The 22,425-nt window shown below is 40.5% G+C and overlaps 1 protein-coding gene across 7 annotated transcripts in view; it reads right to left on the reverse strand.

The window, feature by feature from the left end:
• Nucleotides 1-17,982, reverse strand: part of LOC139628167 (kinesin-like protein KIF13B) — a 45,091-nt gene extending 27,109 nt beyond the window's left edge. For 3 of the 7 annotated variants that reach the window (XM_071489569.1, XM_071489568.1, XM_071489567.1), the window contains exons 1-3: nucleotides 17,031-17,971; nucleotides 16,472-16,798; nucleotides 10,686-10,779 (exon numbers count right to left, since the gene is read on the reverse strand). In XM_071489569.1, coding sequence (XP_071345670.1) covers nucleotides 10,686-10,779; nucleotides 16,472-16,541 — 164 coding nt within the window. In that variant the 5' untranslated portion in view covers nucleotides 16,542-16,798; nucleotides 17,031-17,971. Of the gene's footprint in view, nucleotides 1-10,685; nucleotides 10,780-16,471; nucleotides 16,799-17,030 lie in introns of all 7 variants that reach the window. The other 4 variants (XM_071489562.1, XM_071489563.1, XM_071489566.1 and 1 more) reach the window with 4 other exon arrangements.
• Nucleotides 17,983-22,425: the final 4,443 nt, after the last annotated feature.

Here is a 22,425-nt window from a genome sequence, read left to right on the forward strand (position 1 = left end):
GGTTGGTAGTAAAGTTGGCACAGGGCTGAGATGGTGTGTGGTGGAATCAAATGGTGCTGTAGAGGGGTTACTGTGTCGAGGTCACACACAAAAATTAACAGACATGTGAAAAAAATGCCTCTGAATGTTTGACATTTGAAAAAAGGGGGGAACTGCCCTCAATATCTACATGATCTTCTAGAGGAAAAGTAGGGAAACACATGTGCATGCAATCTCACTCACTACACACATGAACCCACAGGCAAACACGTCCATATTATGTGCATTTAGCCAACAGCCATGTCCTTTAAAACTGATCTCCTCACCACACAGACAGTCACTCCATCTGGCTATCTCTGCATACAAGCAAATGTCAGAGCTGACCAGAACAGGCCAATCAAATTCTAACAATCATGTTATAAAATTAAAAAGCTATTTAAACAATAAAACAATAACATAAATCGCTGCTATACATGCTTATGGCTGTGCATAAATCTAAGGTGTACAGTATTTTTTCTTTGTGTAAAAGAATATGTCACCAAGCTGTATCTAGTGGTTTCATTAATACTGCAGCTGCCTGGGGATTTCAACCTTTTGACATCTTAAGATTATTTGCTTCTTATCTGTATTCAAAAGATGGAACAGCACAGAGCCTGGTATTAGATATCACACTGATCACATCTAAAACATCACATTTATAAAGGGCACAGGTTGGGCCCCTGCATAAACATTAATTACCATTAATTCATTCAACATCCTGACTACCTGGCACCCACTCATTCAGTAGTGATCAGCTTGTTCTGCTGCCAAGCGCAGCATCAGTCTACCTGTAAACACAGCATTTGTTTTAACCCACTGGACATAAAAGATACAAGGAAGATAAATAAAAAGTCAAATCAGCACAACACCAACACCGATACATTTTAACTGAGTCTGGGAAATCTGTCAGGGAAACTGACACCATGCTCCTGAGTGGAAAATCCACACCATCCACATAACAACTATTGACATGTCAGCATTTAAATGAACACCATCATGATTTTTATGAGAAGTGCCACAACATGGCTGATGAACTATATCTTACCTGTCCATTATTTTTAAACCGAGCCTTAAGAAAAGTAGTCTGCTTCTCTGTAAAATCATTAAGATGTGCTTTAAGCATATAGTTGGTAGCATAAAAACAGTGACACTGACTGGAGGGGCAGTTATTTCCAAGTCACTGTGTTCTGTATGATCACAATTTACTTCTGCTAATGCCATGTAATTTGTGTATAGAATAAAAGAGAATAACAAAACAAATTTGTTTTCTCATGAATGTGAAATGCCAGCTGTTATTACAGTATTAACATTTGGTATGCGCTTTAATCAAATAAGCTTACTGCAATATGACACTGTTGGGACTGGCGGTCCCTGAGGGAACAGAATACATAACCATGGTATTGTTTAGCCTCTTTCAAACAGAGATCCTGATATATTGCCTTGAAGGAGACCCCTCACTATGGTGAGGCAGAATATAGGCACTACATTCCTGCTTGAACAGGCCATGTAAAAGGAGACTTTCACGTTTTGTTCCTCCTGTAGGGCTCTAATGAATTTTATTATATATCATGAAATATAAATCATCTCCTGTCAGTTTTTCTATAAAAACATTTTCTCCAAAGACTAAAAAGTTATGTCCTTTTCTGCTCGTCTCTTCTTATTTTTCACTACCAGAAACCTCTTGTCATCCTCCTCCGCCATCTATGGATTGCGCGCTCTGCCCACGGAGTGGGGGCAGCTGTCAGTGTGAGAGCTGCGTAAAGTCAGATGATGAAGCCCCAGCGATGAGACAGACACACACACACACACACACACACACACAGACACACACAGAGACAGACAGACAGACAGACAGACAGACACTGACTTCTATACTCATGAGGACCCTCGAGTACATTCATTCCATTTCTTAGTAATGCTGACTATCAGTGCCAAATACCTGATCTGACACCATATCCAACCCTGACCTTGAGCACTAAGCTACATCAAAAAAATGCCCTCAATAGGTACAAGTATAGGAACACACACAGAGATAGAAACACACACACACACAGACACTCACACACCTGTTTCCTTTTACCCATGCACATTCTTTATAAACCGCCAAAGCTGCAGCTCTTGTGCAAACCAGCTAGTATCCAGTCAAATATGTTACACTTCATATTTCACTGATGTTCCACTGCTGCGCACAACAGAGCAAATACATGCAGAGTAATCCTCATCTGCTGCCTAACTGAATTGAACTGAAGTAGCTCTTCAATCCAGGACAAAATTGGAAACACCTCTAAACAGCACAGACATTTCTCCATGGTACTGCTCTGGAGTCCACAAGATGTCCAGCAGTCAGTGAGGATGTTCTAAATGTATGTGAGAGGGTTTTCACGGTCTAAACGGTAGGAAAAACTGAGTTAAAAGCAAGTTATTCTTGTAATATACGAAGAAAAGATCATCACCTTGTCTGGCACAAAATCTTGTCCAACTGGAAACACTAATGCAACATGTATTCATTTAATTGTTTGTGAATCCCTGATTTCTAGATATCCTCTCAGGGTCTTTTGAGCAACCTCCATGCCTGCCATCTCCCTACGGTCATATCATCAAACACTTTAGGGGTGAAATCAGCATGACAGGTTTTGACGTACGTAGTGATGACAGCTGTCATGGTTGCTTCAAAGGCTGCAGGCGAGAAGGGTCACCCATGTCTTCTAGTAAAACGCCTATTAATGAAGCTAGGGGCCCCCCTGACCAATGAGAAGGGAGCATGAGGCGGTCAGGAGAGCTGTGAACCCGCCTCCCTCGGTCCTCACACACTTCTATTCGTCCCTCCTCCCTTCGGCCTGCTCCTCTGCTCTGATCACCGTCATTTAAAAAATAACTTAATGCATGGCTGCTTTTCCCCTCCTCTGTCTTTCTCTACTGTTCTTGCATTCTTTTTTTTCCTCTCTGGGACTGTACCATTCACGGCTGTGTAGAGAGGAATGAGGAATGGAGGATAGAAAGGAGGCTGAAGGTAGCCAGGGGGGGTTAGGGAGGAAAGAGGATGGGCCTGAGACTGGAATGTTAAGCTGAAACATACTGATGGCACAGGACAACAGGAGATGTAACAGGCTTGAATTCAGCACATACTGACTAACATGGAATATGACAATAGGTCTTCACATACAGTGAAAATGACAGATGTAGAATAGACGGCCTATGCATATCCTCCTACAGACACAAACTGTAGGTTCCAGTCTTAAAGCGAACGATACATATAACTCTGCAAGAGCTAAAGTAAAGTAAAAGTAAAGAGTAAAGTGCTAAAATTAAAAGCTATTTTGTTTGAACATCAGAATCATATGTGCCCATGCTTAATTCCTTTCATCTATGCAAGCATGTTTTTTTTCCTGCAAAACAGTAACATCAAGCTCATGCGTCTCAGCTGCTGGAAAATTGCAACAAGGAGTCATGGTTGAGACAAAGGAACAATCCAAAGCATGGCTTCATTTCACAAAGATGATGACAGTGCTAGGTGTAATGCAGTGTATACCAATACACAGGCTCTACTCACACAACCCACCCAGGTTGATTAAGACTGTTCGAGGTAGATAAAATCACTCTTTTCAAACCAATTCATTTTTGGGAATGTTTAGGGGACATCCATAAATTGTAGCTACAGAAAATAATCTGGGTTACACTCTCCCCCTCTAAACTGCATCCACACACTGTCACACACTGCTTCACCCACCAGGCCAAGTAAATTCTCAACCTGTATAATGTCTGTAAAATGGTAAGTGGTGGAAACGCCAGCAAATTACTGACACATCTATCTATGCAAGATGGGCTTAAATTCCAGGAATGCCATGCATTTGACACTCTAAGCACGAGTTTAACTGCTTCCCAACTGAGCAGCACGTCTGTAACCGAGGGCAAATATTCTGTGTTATAATAACATTAGACAGGATTAGCTGATTTTTTCTTACTAATAAAACCGAAATGAAAACAAATGCTGTACAAATATTCTCTCATTTCATCCATTTTAGATGATGACGGAGAGACTGTTGCTACACCTAGCTCTCAGGGCTCCAGCCTGTGTTCAGATTCAGAGATAATAAAACAGTTGCATTGATGCTGAAAACATGTGGTAGGCCTACTTTTTGTCCACACAGAAAACTGATCAGGAGATGTTAAAGAAACTAACAAAGCATCAGATTGACAAGTAGAATGGATAATGGCATTGGTATCAATAAAATATTATTATTTCCCATCCCTAGCTATGAGCAGTTTGCTCAAGAAGAGTGATCCAAGCCACCAGCTGAGACTTGCAGACGTCTAATTAGAAGGCACAAAATGTGTTTGATTAGAGTGGCTTCAGGTTAAGTGTCCAAATGTTCATTTGTTGTATCATTTAAAATAATATATTACATCAAAAACCAAAAGCAATGAATCTGTTCTATTAAATATATAGAATAGAGAATATTGGATACCAATTACCTCTGTCAGTTTCAACTTATTTCAGAGAAAGTTTTGTTGTTCTTTTTCAAGCGGAAGGATACCAATTATTTTTGCCACATCTGAAAAATGTCATTTATTGTGAACACTACACAGGCTGTCACCTTAAAACAGATTTGTTTAAAACTGGATCATTTTTTGATATCAAATCAGTGTTTTGGTGTTCCTAAAATTCATGCCAAGACTGCAAGACTATCAAATTAAGCCTAGTCTTTACACATGAAGACAAGGCAACGTGCAAACTCCTGATACAATCAGACACGATGCAATTGAGATAAACAGTGTGCTATTTCACTTCTATTTCTACTCATTACCCTCTGCTGTCAATGAGAAATCAATTGTGTATAAATGAATCCAGCCGCCTGTATATGATAAATATATAAATAACTCAACTTCAAAACTGAAAGGTAAGCATATTTATTTGAAATCTTGCTTGATAATAAAATCTGAATATTACCAAACTAAAAATAATCATTCTGACAAGTACTAAAACATACATACAGTATATCCATGAGTCATTTCTCCACTAATAGATTTTGATCATGTTAAGCTAATGGCAAATGGAGCATGCAAGAAGTATTTGCATGTCTCTTCAACATTAAGCCCCTTGAACAAACTAAAACCCAAATACACACAGTTCAGTTTTTCAATCCATGTGATGCACATTAACCTTATCCCTGGATAGTCATGCTGTCTCATGCTCACTTACAAGCTCTTCACAGAAATTTCACAGAAAACCTGACCTAGAAAATATAATATAAAAAGTTTGTATGTTTAATGTTTACCCTCTACATATGAACTGGTTCACCCACAGCAAACCAGTTCACATGTAAGTAAGACATTTTCTCACTAAGGGTGGGGCATTTCTGACTGTGGCTGGGAAGAGTACACTGAATGAGCATTCTTTAACCTGAGGATGGTGTGTGAACTCATTTCACTCATTGTTTTTAAGATGAACACTAAATTAGTCTACAAAGAGCTAAAAGTTATACTGTAACTAGGTCCTGATATGCATATATGCGTGGGCATTGGTGACTATGGTAAGCTATTCACATATTTGTGAGTTGTTTCCTCTTCACTCTTTTCAGTATTTGACTGTTAAGGCTTAATGCTTACTCCAATGCTTTTCCCATTTACACTAGTTTATGGTCATGGACCATACTGACTTGTTTATATTTCAGCTCTGTTATTGTCTTACTGCAGCCAGGACAAACTCTGTTAAAGAAAAAAAAAATTAAATCAGTGTCCTCATTGGGACAGCCATTTCTTTTTATTCTCTCCTCTGTATCTGATCTGAAAAATAGTTTGTGAAATCAATGATGTTCAGCTGGTATGACAATACTCAGATGCCTCAGCTCATGAAGTTCGTGATTTTATATATTTATTTCTCCTAAATTGCATTTGTTAACCCAGCAGCATTAACTATCAACAGCTCTACCTGAGCCTGACCAAGTCTAACCATCTCAACTCAAAGGAGGAAAACTTTGGAGAAAATGAGTCATGGATGGCTTGTGGATCAATGACACTAACCTTCCTTAATTTTTAACCCTGTCATTATGTTAGTGGACAGTTAAAAACTCCCACCACCACATAGTTGGTTCTGACTGGACTGTTCAAGCTCATAATAAAAAATGAAAAAAAAAAAAAAAAAAAAAAAATCACGATATCTCCTATCAAATGCAAAATTTTTCATAATATATATATATTTTTTTGCAGATTTGCACAGTCCCTCTGTCCAACCCTTATTTCACTGCTTTGCTTAATGTACACTGTACCTTGGCACGTGACAAATAAAACTTTGAACTGCTGCTAAGTGGCAGCATCACTTACACCTAAAAACCTGTGATAATTTTGGATATACCCTGGGCCTAGTTAAAGCACTTGACTTCACTCTGCATTCAAATATCACCTTTCTACATTAACAAATATACTGGGGCTCCTTCGCTTCTAAAAACAGATATTAGTGAGCACAATTACACCACGCACACACCCTCACGCATGCTGATACACACAGAAAAAAATGTCCAACATCAATCCCGCACAGTCTCTTTTGTGTATCGTCTTGGAAATCAAGCTGCTTGTGTTTGCCTCACTGACATCTGACAAGAGACAGATCGTTGTCAGAGTGTGTCAACATCCAGCTTCGCCTGGCTAATGCAAACAGCCTCAGGTCATCATGCAAACTGTAGTGTCTGACCACACGGCTACAGGGAGGTTAGCTATCTGCTTATCAGACAGAGCAGCACACAGTGCCCTAGTCCTGCAACTCAAACTCCAGAGGTCAGGGCATCGCTGGAGGTTGCAAAGTGATTCAGACAGGGCAGGTGTAAAAGCAAAAAGGAGACCAAATAAAATGTATGCAAGATGTAAGATTTACAGTACCAGACAGCATAAAGGAAACTATGTAAACCGTGGCTGTCAGAGAGCATAGAGAGCTAATACATCATAGTATTAATGTTTACTTGATTGTCCTCTATAAGGACTGCTTAAAGAAATCAAAATAGTCAGACTTTATAAAACAAGATTAATGTCACCACTGCAGTGAGTCACTGAGGGTGGCAGAGTGAGGAACTTAAATCTGGTCTGCCCAGTGTGTGCTGCCGGTGGAAAAACTGAATCAGACCCACAAGCAGAACACACAACTGACAGAAGAAAAAAAAAATAAAAAAGGAAATGACCTTGATGTGAGGTCCTTTCAAATTATTCATGCCGAGAATCCAACTACAAAAATAGTTGGTGGATATTTTGATCTGTTAAAACAAAGAATTTCACTTCAGGCCTAAGTTAGAAAAGTCAAGATACTTTTTTAATTAGTTTGTAGTAAAGTAAGAATTGTTGCACCAACCCCTTCGTTAGAAACACTTTGTTAGTGCTTTCTTGTCTTGTGGGTGGAACTTTATCTTTAAATAAATCCTATATAAAAAATAGAATATATATTTCTAACTAACAAATTAAAATTCACTGATTAATTCTTGTCTTGCAGCTCAGGCCTGTACTTGAGCGGCAATGACTAGATCAACACACTCGGTGGACAAGCGCTATTGTGTGTGAGGCTCCATGTTTGACCAATCCTATACATGGCCTTGTATAGCTTTAGTGGTAGGTGATCTTTTCTCTCCCATGCCTGAGTGGACAAGACAGTTATTTCTATGTGTACCAAGAGAAAGTGAAGGTAAAAAGACGTATGTCATATGTACATTCAATATACAGAGCATTCGGATATTGAGTTAAACCCTGAAAACATGACTGCAATCCACAAAGAAAACGCCAGTATATATTAAACTATGTTTATAAAATTAGTCTTCCAGAGGTAATTAACCATCATTTGCCCTGGATAATTCCTCGTGGATAATTTCTCTGCCTTGCTTTCCTTGTAGGAATGCAAAAAGGAGGAGGGGGAAAAGTGGCCACAGCTTCCATTTGAAATAAATAGGGACTGTATGTCAAAACTGAAAAAAACAGATTGGTGCTTATGTACTAGCTGTAGGGCATTCAGCCAGAGTCATGATCTAGCAATAACTCAGTTTTTCTGAGAGCACTTACTAACCAGGAGTAAGCTCTACAGCAGAGACAATCAACGCTTACAAATGGAAGTTCTACTTCCTAGCTGCTGTGAAGCATTTAGTGAGCAGATATCAGATCAACAGCAGTGGCTTTTATCATTTACTTAGGTGGAAAGCTGTTTTTGACAGCCTAAGAGAAGGTGAAAATCCTACGTTTACATTTAAACAGAACTAATCTTTAGTTTCAGGAACAACCCCCACAAAAAGGGCAGTGAAGACATTTTGAAAGCCTTCCATTTGACTGCAGAGATTAGGAGTCTAGAGGGTGAATATACACATATCAGGTAAAGCTTCAAAAGTAGACGATGAATAGAAATGTTTCAATGTTTAACAGCAGTCTGAAGTTGAGACAACAGGGCTGATCATTTTATTCTGTCCTCAACTGAGAATACACAATTGTCTTTCACCTGTGCTATTTTTCTTCTCTCGCCTCTCTATACATGTTCAGGATTATTTGCTCCATCTATTTGGTAGGGACACATTTGACACACTTCTGACCCCAGACATCCTTCCTAGAGCTCATCTGTATAGACAGGAAGACGATAAGACACGATACTGTAATATTATGGACTGAGTACCCGTCTGGGACTTAAATGTAAATCTAACAACAGTCTTCCTTCCATCCTTGTTCTGCGTAAATGTTGTATATTGCATATACTTTATATACTTTTCTCAGCAGTCTATTCCTCAGTACAGACTGCTCTGCTGAGGAATAGACTGCTGTTTCGGTGCTTACATAAGAGTACATCTCTCAACGTCTCTCTAGTTAGTTTTTGCAGATTTCGTCAGGAAGCTGCATTCTCCTTTTTATGTGTTGTTTTCTGGAGATATGTCTTCCTAGTTTTAAACAAAGGGCATCCTGGTAACTCAGTTAGCTTAAGCAAACAACTTGCACCTGCAACATCCTAGCTTTACTGCATACTTCCTCTAGACACCCACTCCAATCTCTCTCAGCTAGTAACAGCCAAATGAAATGCTCAGTAAATGATAATCCTCCAATGTACACTATATAAATGTAAACAAAGTGAAAACAGCATCTGCACGCTGAGGGCAACAGTCAGTCAGCCCGTCCTCCTGCTGCTTCCTCGCTCCTTTGTCACTCAAAGACAGAGAGTGACACTACAGCTTCGCTCTTGTTCACCCCGCCATAAAAGTCACCAAGAGAAGTTTATGGTCGACAGATGCTCGAGTAAATGAGGGTTTTTCACCCTCATCTATCGTCTACTCGCTCAAGGAAGGGGCTTCACGGTCACCGACAGCGACCCAAAGTTAACCTCCCCCTGTGTTGCCACGGAAACGGAAGAGCTGAGAAAAAAGGGAGGAAGCCAGGCAGTGGGGAGTTACGACCCGACTGAGTGAGGGAGGAGAGGAGCGGAGTGGAGTCTGTCTTTTCATGTATAATTGTCTCTGTCTGCATGAGTCTCTGCTGCTGCTTCTTCCAGACACACACACCTCTGACAAACACACACACAGAAACACATGCTGCTGTTGCTGTCGTCTGCTCCTGAACCTCAGCCTGAGGCCAACGTTATTCACCATTTTTGATCTGGCAGTCTGCAGTCAGCCCAACCAGTCACAAGGAGATCTTTATTCTGACACAGCTGGCTTCCTCCAAGATGGTGGGTCAGCAGTCAAGCATGGCCTGCTGGCTGCTTTTAACTAAAACAAAAAACTTCAACTACATGAGCTTTTTCATTAAAGGGACTTCAGTTTGTTGTCCTGGTGTTATGGTTGCAGCAGTTTGCTAGGTGTGATCACTACTGACATGTTCCCTCATTCAGACACACACTGAGTGCATGCTCACACACATTCCTGTTGTGCCCAGTGCAACCACAGTTAACACGTTCTAATGCCTCCTGCACTGCAGGGACTGAGAGACTCAAGACTTCAACTACAATCCGCCGATACTCACAAACAGCAGCTGATTAACAGGATGGAAACAGGGTAAAATGCCAAGAGAGGGAAACAAGTGACAAGTGATTTGAATTGAAATACACCTGTTTCTAGGAGGCCCAACAGCTGGTTAGTCAGCTTCCTGCCAAAAGATACATCATTCCACACAATTCAGAGACAAGCTTTCTGAGAATCACTAAAGGAAAGGACACAAGAAAATCTCTGGGGCATTTATCACTCATAATACGGATGAAAAAAAAGCAACAACAAAAAAATAGCCACAGCTGTAAATCCCAAAACTAACTAACACCCCCCAGCACGCCCTGTCATCATAATCCATTCACATTTTGGCAAACTGGCACCTGTAAATGTATGCCAAATTAGCCAGTAGTGGTTATTATTTACAGTGCATCCATGGATGTACAGCAACTGACTGGATAACTGATACTGAAGAAAACTTAAAAACAAGATTTTCAGGCAGTTTGGGTTGGGTTTGGTGCGTCATTTTTCTGCATGATTTTGAAAGAGATCTATGGATGTCTATTTGCGACAGACAGTGGAAATAATTATATTCTCTGAAAGTTCCAACCATACTTAATCTAAAAATATCTCTGTCTGTAGGTTCAGATATGGCTGATTTATGATCCAAGACAAAGTATGATTGTTGAAGAGAATAAATCTCTGCTGTGGACACTCAATGGAGTCAAGCTACAAACATACCTCGAGTCTGCTTTGCCAAGGTTTGTTCCTGAAGGATGGAGGATCGTCTGGTTCTTCACCATCTCCACAACACATTTAGTGTTCAGTTCCTTTTCTGTGAATCAGACAACAAACTGTTAAATTCATAGCACTACACCTCACAACCCCAGCACACACAAGTTAGTATCCTTGATTCTTTCTAGATTATTACACAATAAGATGTTGTATGGCTCTATGTCATCTTCAGCTCTAGTTCATGGAATAGGGCAGATTGTGTCACTGCTACACAAATCTCTCCCCTATATCCTTCCCATGGTTGGAATAAAGCTACCAAAGACTACACACCATTTCGGCCCTTTTTTTTTTTTTTTGTTTTTTTAGATATAAAATGACTCAATATCTAATGTCCTGTAGAACAGGTTAATTTACTGACACAGAAACTTTTACAATCATTGGTCTGATGCTTATTTAGCCTGGTCTGCATTAGGTTTAGAGCAGAAATTAAATAACACAATAGCACAATTATTTCCTGGGGAACATCAAGTTCAAACTATTGTGTGAGCAGACTAGGAAACACAGACTCTAAAAATGACCCTTTACCTTGGGAGCGAGCAATCAGTCTCTATCACACACAAACACACAGGCACACAAACACACACACAACTAAGGATCTCCTATACTGACCCTGACCTGATTATGTCATGATGCAACATTTGGCCTTCAGAACACCAAATGGCCATTTCCAACTCAGCACTAACAGTGGTACTAATGCTTTGACCACTCAGGTATTTATGTCAATAGGCTGCACAAGTCAGCATATCATGTTGCTCACTGAGGCTACTTGCTCTAGGTTATGGTTTAGCCTACTACAATTCCACTGTCCCATCAGAATCCTATAAATGCAAGGAATGCATTAGTTCAAAAATACAAAAAAAGACAGAGTCACTATCTGACTACTTTTTAAAACAGATATCTGACAGTGTGTATAAAGTGTTGTATACTGTGTTAGTTTTCATAGCAGAATCCTTCTTATAACCCTCTAATAGAAGCCTTGCTGTAAAAGCAACCAGCAGAAGCACTGGAAAATATCAACATGGACCGCACTGGAAATTCATGAGGCTGGTAAGTCTCTCCATTCATCTGTCTTGCCAGTGAGACCTAATGATGGTTGTCGACACACAGGCTAGTTGCTGCCAGCATATCCTGGGCATCCAGTATCTCACAGAGCTAGTCATGAATAAAACAAAACAAGTATTTAACAACTGGTTACTTGCAGAGCAGACTAATTCACCAGCTACAGAATTTTACTGGTGGCTGCTGGTGAATGTTTGGGCCACAGCCACTGAGATACTTCATGTTTTTTCAATGGCCAGTTGCTGCAATTTATTGGATTGCACCATTATACTACATTACTGTATTTAAAATAAAGCTGTCTTGTTAAGAAGCACAAAATACTGAGTTAACGTAATTAGGATCATACTGTTTTAATGAAATTGTCTCTATGTGGGTGTGAACATTAGGCTTATCAATAACACAGGAAAAGGTCACGTCACCCACATGATTTTCTGTATAATTAGGACGCTTGTTTGTAAAAGCAGGCAACAAAACTCAGTGACAAATTCTTGCCATTTAACCTAGTTGATAAGATAAGAATGAAACTCAAGAATCTTTGCCCCCTGTGTTGCCCCTAGTGGGGATATTCTCTTCTGTTACAACCCCCTGTACAGGGAGGTCAGAGGTCAGTGCTAGACCAGCACTCCTTTAGCTGCAAATCAGTGTTTGCTCAAGGACGCTACAGCAGTGAGGAAACCTACTGACAATAAATACTGTCCTTCAGATGTGGTTCAGGTCTCCCATGTAAACAAGCATTCATCCTGCTCAATTACCCCTCAGAAGGAACCACTACTTTTTTTTTTAAAGTTCTTCACAGCTGAACCTCTACTGCAAAGGTTTCCCACCACAGTTAGCCCAGTATTAACATGTAGACTGCTACATTTTTAACAAAAAATCATGTCCTAGATGGCTGTCAATAATCTTTCATTCATTTTCTCCATTATGCAGCAGGCATGCAACAGCATGTGTCAAGACAGGAAAAACATTCTGTGGTTTCAATTCCTTTCTTCTGCAAGAACTGCCCAAAGCAGTATTACTCTGCGTATAATCGACACTGTCACTGTATTATATTTATGCTTTCAGCTGCTTTTTCTGACCAAGGCACAACTACTCTGAAGCAGGGACGTTAATATACAGCATTATCATCTAGTCACAGTGCAGCAATCAGTGCACCACACAGCAATTATTACAGTGTATAGAAAACAGAGTAATTTAAAATAAATTTTTCTTGCTTTCACCAGACAACAACATATTGATATGGTGATTAAGCCTGCATGCTGTTGCAAGAAGCTTAGCAGCCTAGCCAAACAGTACCTGGCGTACCTGCCCAATGTGTTTCTGCCAAGAGTGTTTCCAACTGCTGTGTAGGTGGTCAGTAGGGTGTGTGTTTTTACATACCTAATTATTAGCGTTTTCCTAACAACCACAATTTCATATGACCATTTTGTCTGTACATAATGGCTTCAGTAGTTTGTTACCTTTTCTGAATGGCTATTTTAGACTTTTGTAACTTACCAGCCACAATCAAAATCTTCTACCATTTGCCTGATTGTGGCTGATCAATCCCAGGATTACAAAGGCAAATTGTAACCTGAGCAGTTCTACATATGATGAGAGGCTAACTGTGCCTGTTCGAAGCAGAGACATTGGTGATTTGAGGCTAGTGTCTGTTTAGAGAGCCTCAACACTGCTGTTCCTGGCAGGAACACAGTGGTAGAGCCATGGAAACTTGGTGTCAAAGGTCACAGGACCTGAATCACCCTCCAATTCTTTAGCTGTCAAGGAGACAACAAAGCAAAAAAGCTGGGTGAACCAGAGGAGACTGAGTGACAAAAAGATAGTGAGGGAGAAAGAAGAAGATAAAATTAAACAGGGGGGACTAACACAGACATGGAGGGGTTGAGTAAGAAAGCTTTCTGCTATGCCCTCTCTTCTGCTGCTGCCTACATTACCCACATGCCCACAGTGTTGCAGCTGTCCTCCCTCCTCTAGAAAGGGGAAAGTGTGATGCGGTGTGTCTGAGAGGATAAATGTAACCATTGTTATCTGCCTCTCCTTGCTCCATAAGCAGCTCAACTTTCCACTGGACTTCTCTCCGGTCCTTGCCTGAGCTACCGGTGCTGAGGTTTTGGCACAACAGCCCTGACATCAGCCAGGAAGCCTGATTGGCTGTGGTGCTGCCGTTGCTACGCCCGGGGTTGCTCTGTTCTTCGAAGGCCACAGCCATGGGAACATGAAGCATTACGCAACGTTAGCAAATATTCATTCAGACTCACTCCCTTCCTGCCTTTGTCCAGCTAGGCAGCGACACCACCTCTCCTCCTAAACCTGGGATACACAGGGACAGTGGCCCCGAGGTTAAAGAAGCCCACTTATTATTTCAGTGTCACAGGTCTGAATCGCTGCACTGGCTGGGGAAATGTGAGCGAGGAAAGTGAATGACTACTCCCCAGCCCTCCCTCATACCGGTGAGTGGACTGAGCAGCTCAAAGGTTTGAATGTGTAGAAGCCTGAATACCAAATTATGTAGAGCTGGAACAGAGCATGGAGAGCAATTTTTCTACTGGCTGATAAGATTTGATTTTATCAGATTTGATCAGTTATCTGAAATCATAACAGCCCTAAATTAAAGGGGAAAGAAGCCCTGTTCAGTCAGGGAAGCCAGGGAGAAAGAAATCAGAAAGGCACTGCTGGAAACGTGGCACTGCTGGTTCCAAACCCATTCCCACTGCCTTCAGCAAGCTATCAATTTGCCTGCTTGTTCCCTTTTACCAAAATCATAATTGTGTTTTCTTGCTGAGCAATGGAAGACACATGCAAGCATTTGTTTACAATGTTGACAGGAGAGGTCTTGCATGTTTGAAACCTGCAACAGTTAAACTAGACATACAGTTCAGTACAGGCTACATTTCTTAAAAAATAAAAATAAATAACAAAATTACTCTTGGTGGATGAATTACCTACAGGTACAGGCTATTGACCAACCACACAACAGAAACAGTATGGCTTCAAACGAGCTTCACATCTACCACTGAAAGTTGCTTTTTAGTGGTTTGAAAACTAATCCGTTTACACACAAGATTCAAGGCTGCCATTAGGGTCAATTCTCAAGTGTGGAAAGGCTTTTAATAACACTATAATTCCACTTCTTGTGATTTTCTTTTGACAATTTTTTTGTTCTACACTGTTTAACAATGGAGAAGATGGTTTCAGTCAAATTAATGCTGGGTGACAGTTTGCCATCATATGTACTAGGTGTATCAGGTCAGAGAGCTCACTGACAGTAAAGAAGTGGACAAGGCCATCCTGGGATATGGGCAGGTGCACAGAAACTGTAAGAAATGAAAGTGATGTGGCCAGAGAAAGATCTTAACAGTAAATCCCTACTTCTATCAACCCAAATGTACCTGATCTGAAACAGAACTAATCTGTAGTCTCCATTTCTCTGTGTCAATTTATCATTATTGTTAACAGATACACTTGGGATTTTTGTGTCCGAAACAAATGTCAAACCACGCAAAGACCCATCACTGAAAAATGTCATCCGCACTGCAGAGTTTCTTTATTTTAGAGTTCATGGTAAATCCATCCCTATGGGAACAGTGTGGCGATATACTGCCTTGGTCTTATGACCGGCTTCTTCAACTCAGAGAGAGGAGAGAGAGAGAGAGGGACATGCGTGATTTATTCTGCCAGTTGTCGGTCAACCACTCTGCCTCAGCAGCTCTCCTCCTCCTCCTTTCATGGAACACATGGTCTCCCACGGCAAAAACACAACTTGGCAATCAACCAGGAAATGTCATCCATGCCTTTCTGTGTGCTGGGCTGAGAATTTGCTATATAATTGACTGGAGCATTTGAGCGTGCATGCAGATTTGTCTAACACTGTGCCTTTGTTATGTTGGCTTTTCTACAAATAGAGATGCGGATGTAAGTGGACATACAGCTCCCCTGGGAGGATACTGAAGATGCAGATGATACATGCATGTTGGCCTACTGTTAGTGAGGCAGGGATGACAGTGGTAAGAAGAGACCAAATCGCTGTGCAACTCCATTTCCAGCAAATGAGCTGCCCCACTGTTGCAGCAAGTAACAGATGAAGTCAAGAAGCTATTGGCATCTGTATCAGTGAGTGAAAGAGACGAAGAAGCTGGACTACTTTCTAGACAGCAGATCTCACAGAGCAAGTCGACTTTAAATCTTGCTGGATGGCAGGCAGCCGTGAGGGAAGCCCTATAGCAGCTCTGTGCAACCATGTGCCAGCCAGACTACAGCTTTTTTTAATCTGCAGCAGCTCATTTCACTAATGCGTGGTGATTTCTGACTGGCATCCCATTCCCAGGAAATTAAACGGGGAGTAGTTAAGTCAAGCTAGTCTCCTGTGGATGATGTTACTGCCAGATGCAGCTTGTTTATAGTTAACCTAAGGTTGACATTTAAGTCTGAGATAATATAGCTTCAATAATGTTGAACCGTTGTTCTAGTCATAACGATAGTCTGCTATCCTGTCTATATGTGTGTATGTGAGTATGTCTGTGTGTGTGTTTGTGTAATAACCTCAGTGTATCTATCGTGTTAACCTGAAATTTAAATAATGGAGACAGATGCGGTCTCCGTGTACAGGATTAACATTTTTAATTTTGCCTCAGTGCATCAATAACAATCGAAATCTAAACAGTTAGGAGCCCTCTCACCTCTCCTGTTCATGGGCCGTACACGAACAGCCACCTTGACATTGGAGTCGTCCAGGCTGGGCTCCCCCATGCTGACTCCTTACCAGGGAGGGGAGGTAGCGCTGATCCAAAATAAATCAGCTCTTGAGCTAAACAGTCATCCAAAACCCTGGAAATATTGCGCTAGCTGGACAGTCGGCCAGCTAGCTTCGCTCAGCTTTCCTCCATAGACAAGGCATGTCCACGGAAAAACAAAAAGCCTGTGCAAAATCCCGCAGGAAGCCAGCGACCGTCACTTATCTTCTTCTTCTGCTGCTCATTTTCCTGGCCTATTCAGATCTGTGGAAACTGAAAGGGATGGGAGGGAAAAGAAAAATGTAAATTATCTGAGATGTTACAGCAGCTGGTGGATGTGACTGAGCAAACATATGCTATTTGCAAGGCAAAAAACGGGCTAGCCTGCTAATTTGCCAGGCAAACTGAAGGGGAGCAGCGGCTGGAGAGCCGCAAGTTTTTGGCCATTTCCTACGATTTAACTGCATAACATCCCCGGACACCACCCACCCTTCGAGCTACATACCTCGGTGGATTCATCCCAGAGGTGACACCGTTAACCTACACGCACAACAGAGAGAGATCTCCAGAGATGATGTTCAGCTTCCCGACGGAGTCCACTATGTCCTCTGTTCTGCGTCGAGGTGCAAGCAACTAGCAGCATCCGCCCTTCCAGTATTTCCCCTTCAAATTAAAAGCGCCGCGGTTAAACTCTCACCCGTCTAAACTAAAAGATACAAGAGACAGCTATTGACGATAAACGACGACTGAGCTGGGTAACATGTAAGAAACGACAACACTTCTTATCGTGGTGTGTAACTTAACTTTCTTAAAACCGGGCTATATTTAGTCGCTTTCATTGTTCCACGCCGCTCAATTACGGCCAAAGAAGCCGGGCACCGCTGTCAAACACTGACTTCAGGTTTCACACTGCACACAGTTTCGCTTTTCTTTTCTTTTTTTTTTAACCTAATGTAAACTGAGATTTTAGTTCAGAAACGCTCAAATCGAAATTACCCAGAAATTCAGTTGCGTCACGGAACTTCTGCTACCACCGCAAAAAAATAAAATAAAATAAAAAACAGACCCAATACAAACTACAGCAACAGTGTCTGTTTACATTACGTTGAATCGTGTGTAAATTACTTGTTGAACACGTTTAATTCACTTAATTCTTACTCCTGTGGTGTAAAGTATCGCCTCGACTCTGCGGTTAAGCGGCTAACTGACTGTAACCAGTTTCCACTCATTCCACCAGCCCAGCCGGGAGCCGTTACCGTGAAGTTAGCGGGTTAAAGTCCCGGGTCAGGCTCGGGTGCTGAGAAGTCCATTTCTAATTTCACACGCTGCTCGGGGACAGTGGGTAGAAAACAGCTCACACTGGCTCAGTCTCCCAGATAAAACAGAGGAAAACAGTGCTTGTTACCAGATGTGCTCAGGACCCCAGTCACGCGACACTTCCGGTGTCCACTGTCAAACCAAACACAATAAACGTTTCACTTCCGCCCATAGCTTTCAAAATAAACCTTCATTATTCAATCAAATTCCGTTACATGACAGCACACTTCAGTTCAGTTCATCATTCAGTCGGGTCATTCCATCCAACAAAGCACAGGTAAAACTCTCTGTAACACACTACTTTTAACACTGCACTGCATTGAAATAAAAAGTGTTCCCTCCACAAAAAACACATTTCATACATATTTGATGTATGAATCATGCCATACAGTATACTGCATGTTTACTTTTCAAACAGCAATAATACCACCTCATAGGTATCTATCTATATTTATCAGCTGTCAAGTCAGGCTTTTTAGCACAATTTTGGAGAAATGTTTACAGGGCCTTGCACAACACATACTGCCATCCATCCATCCATCCATTATCTATTCCGCTTATTCGAACAGGGGGTAGTATCTTGGGTTTGAATATTCATTAAATGTTTAGTATCAGTGAACGATGACTTGCTCTCTAGTGGAATCAATGAACACTTCATTATCATCCTTGACTGTATCCAGTACCATGGTCATGGTATGAGTGATTGCATGATTGCACGAGTTTTGAGATTAGTAAAATATATGATAAGTAAAATATATGATAAGTTTCAAAACATAATACGTGCAAAACTCACTAGAATTCATGAAGATTGGAAATATTTAATAAAATAATAATTTGTTACCAAGACTGTAATGAAAGGGACAAAAAAACATCCATTTTTCAAACATCACCTATTATTCTGAAAAACTTATACCGGAAGTAGGGACACATTATTCCACGAAACAAAGGATTGTGGTCAATTTATATTTTGCCTGGGCTGTGGGCCTGAACGAGTGGAAGCAAGACTGTATGCAAAGTAGTAAATTCAGTAAAGATTTATAAAATATAAATGAATTTGTGTGGACTTACTATGAAGTTAACAGTATATTATACATACCATAACTTGTGTTGAATTTCTAGTGAAATATTGTCATATTATTATAAAGTGCTACAGCATTAGACACTCTCTCGCCTAATAATTGATATTATCTTGGGAGAAGTCATTCCATTTTTGTGCTATGTCTGAAAAAATGAAAGAATGAATGCCCTAATGTTAAAATGCCCCCATAACTCCCACATAAACCCCACATAATGCCCATGTGATCCGGTTGAGTTGAGTGCCTGCATATGAAGCCTGATGGAGCTGGTTGTATTAAGTGTAGAAAAGGAGAAAAGGGATGATGATGGAATCCATGAGCTGTAGTGAGGACCTAAACTGTCAAATACACATGTGGATTTAAGCCTCCTGAGGAGCACTGGACCATAGCAAAAAAAGTAATTTACAAGATTGTGGACCACTTTATTAGTATGATTACAAACACACACACACACACACAGACACACACACTCATAGGGTGTATTAAAATTATCTCAGTATTAAAATTTTGTTCTTTTTCTCAACCCGCTTATTCCCATTTGATGCTGAGACTCTTATCCCTGCATGCACAGAATGAAAGCTGCACACCATGTAACAGCTGAGAAAAATCTCTGTCAGCTTCTACAGACACCAAAGAGGAACTGGTCCTCTCAGTCATCCCATTTAGAATAACAGAACCTCACAATGTTCTTGTATCTTTCAAAATGTGTGATAATTCATCTGGATGATCATAAAAAACAGTAGTTCAACAATGAATTGTGTTTGATGAGGAGTTCTGGGGCATTATTTTCTAATTTTCCTTTCCTTTCGTTTATCTAAATGGAGGCCAAGTCTGACCAAAACAGACACCATATTACTATTAGCTGCAGTTAAAGGGTGTTCTATTAGCAGAAAACAGAAATTATTTGATGCTTGGAAACAGAATATAAGTCAGGTAAAAAATAGTTTAAACCAATCTGCTCCTTTAAAAAACACAGTGATAATCTGCATCTTTTTCTGTCCAAGAAAGCCCTTCACAATTGTATCTGAGGGCTCTGAGGTCAGAAGAGTGGTGATGTAACCTGTCTGTGGGCTGCTGAGCAAGAGGCACTGGAATATATTTAGTGAAGCAGTTGAGACCACTAGAGGACACTCTGCTGCAACATGTGGCAACACTGAAGTGTAATGTGGATCCACCAAGGAGAGCAACCGCCTGTAGACATCACTTATTGCACTGTAGGTTTTGTCACTTGTTTAACCTTCACATACTGGAATTCCTTGTGGCAAAGGGTTAAAGTATATTTATTGGAAATGATATCAAACTAAGAATACAAATGAATGGTTTTCTCAAAATATGATTATCTTTGTTAATAAATGTGGTGGTTTGTCTCATAATAAGTGAGTGGATTTCATAACTTACACTCATATTCTATTTACTCTGACATCACTTGAGCTCCATTACCTCGCTCATCTGATCTGCAACTATTGGAGATGACGACTGGAGGGACAAAAAGTATCAAACTCTTGTCGTCGCAGTGTTGAGAGCGTAGGCAGAGTTGAGAAAAATGCAGAGGTGGTACCCCGCCTTTATTTTACAGGAACCACGCACAGGCCAGCTACTTACGTCATGCTTACGTCTGAAGGATTCTGTGCTGTACGTTTTTTTTTTTTGATGATTCCCAGTGTGAACGTCTGTGGTACTTAGCTATACTACTCCTTTGAACACTGGGATTTAGAAATGTGTTTTATAGAAAAATATATTTTAAATTGAAAATGATGCTATGTTAATATTTCTCTTGATACACTGTATAAAGGTTTGGATAGGCCAGTGTAAACAGATGAATCACTGATGTAAATGTACTGTCACTAAAATGATACTATTAGTAAAAATAGTAGTTATTAAATTTGTGCCAGTGAGATTATAGTATTTGTCAAGAATACTTATTTGATAGATAAATACTGGAATCCAACATTAAAGTTATTATTGAAACAACAGTCTATCACATTTTGAAATGAATGATTAAAGTGTAAATATATCTTATTTCCTTATTTCAAGAATGTGTAGTAAGCTAATGTGCAGTTGTACTCATTGTACTTGTGAACAGAAAAGCAGTCAGTGGCTCATAATATAGTAAACCTACAGTCCGTAGCATGCAGGCAGTAAAGAACGCTAGAGAGCTGTGGTAAATAAAGCAACATAGACAGTCAACATGGTGCAACTGGTGATTTGAAGTCTTTATATGTTGAATCTGCTTTTTCCCCAATTCTCTGCCCGGGTCCTTTGAAGAAAAAGATGGGTCCCCAAATGAGACATCTAGCCTCACTGAGTACAAAGGTGTACTCATTTGATCCCATTTGATTTGAGTTATATACCAGTGACAAACTTAGACAAATTTCAAAAACATATACAGACTGTATTCTCAAAATCTGGCAAAATCAGGTGGAATCTATGAGCACATTTGAAGGAGCCTTAGAAATTGAACAGGTGTGTCTGCCCAGTATGACGTCTTCCAGCACCAGAAGTGAGGTTCTTGAGTTATCATGGTCACAAAAAAAATCTGTTTCCTCTTAATGAAGCCATTTAGATCATTAACATTGATCCTATTAACACCTGTGCTGCTATGAAAAGCAGATAAGTGGCAAAAATATACATGTAACTTCCATTTATCTGAACTGGTGATTAACAACAAGTTCAGGCTGCTAACAAGAACAATAAGGAGAGTTTATGTTTAGGTTGAATTATTTACACCCTGCAATTATTTTGTCCAAATTATGTGACCTATTTACTTGCAACTGATAACCACCAAAATGCAAAAATACTTGTAATGCAACATGGTCATGTGACAAGGGTTGCATGAATATTCGTACAGTGGAGTCGGGGATACTGTGATGCTCGCTAAGGGTACATTGGTTGTGTCCTCCAAGGTCTGGCAAACCAAGGCTGTATTTGCAACCACATTTAGAGGTGCCTTTGTGAGGGGTCTTGTCTCTTCATTATAATGTATCTGCTTTTGGCATAAAAATCAGCCGCCGTCCAGCCCCTGAAATGGGGTGCATAATGGCTGGTGGGGAGTGGGTGAACTGGCAGGAGGTGGGGTCGGGTGACTGGCAGAGTGGGAAACTTGCTGAAGGCGTTTCATGATGGCAATACCCATCACACTCTGATGTTTCATTATCTGAAAAGTCAAATGGACTTCAGTGAGACTGCCTTATTGATTCTAAGGGAGTGAGTGAAGAATAAAGTGCAGCTAAGGGGACACATGTTACACAGAATGCATTGTGATTGTTCATATTTTTTTGTGCACGATGGAAAACTGAGTGATAAATAAGTAAAACATTTTATTTGTAAGGGCAAATTTAATAGGTCTGCTTAAGGTCAAGTGCATTTCATTTTTAGTCCTCTGCACCCCATAACCTCTGGCCACTAGCATGATGCGGTGCTACGTAAGTGCAGGTCTGTTTACTTTCCTTCAGGTTGGTTAATTTAAAGCAAATGTTTGCACCCCACAACTGAAGGACACCTGGAGGG

This window comes from Trachinotus anak, unplaced genomic scaffold, assembly GCF_046630095.1.
Source record: "Trachinotus anak isolate AG129_WGS33_773 ecotype Australia unplaced genomic scaffold, CSIRO_AGI_Tana_v1 ptg000011l, whole genome shotgun sequence".
Taxonomy (NCBI): Eukaryota; Metazoa; Chordata; class Actinopteri; order Carangiformes; family Carangidae; genus Trachinotus; species Trachinotus anak.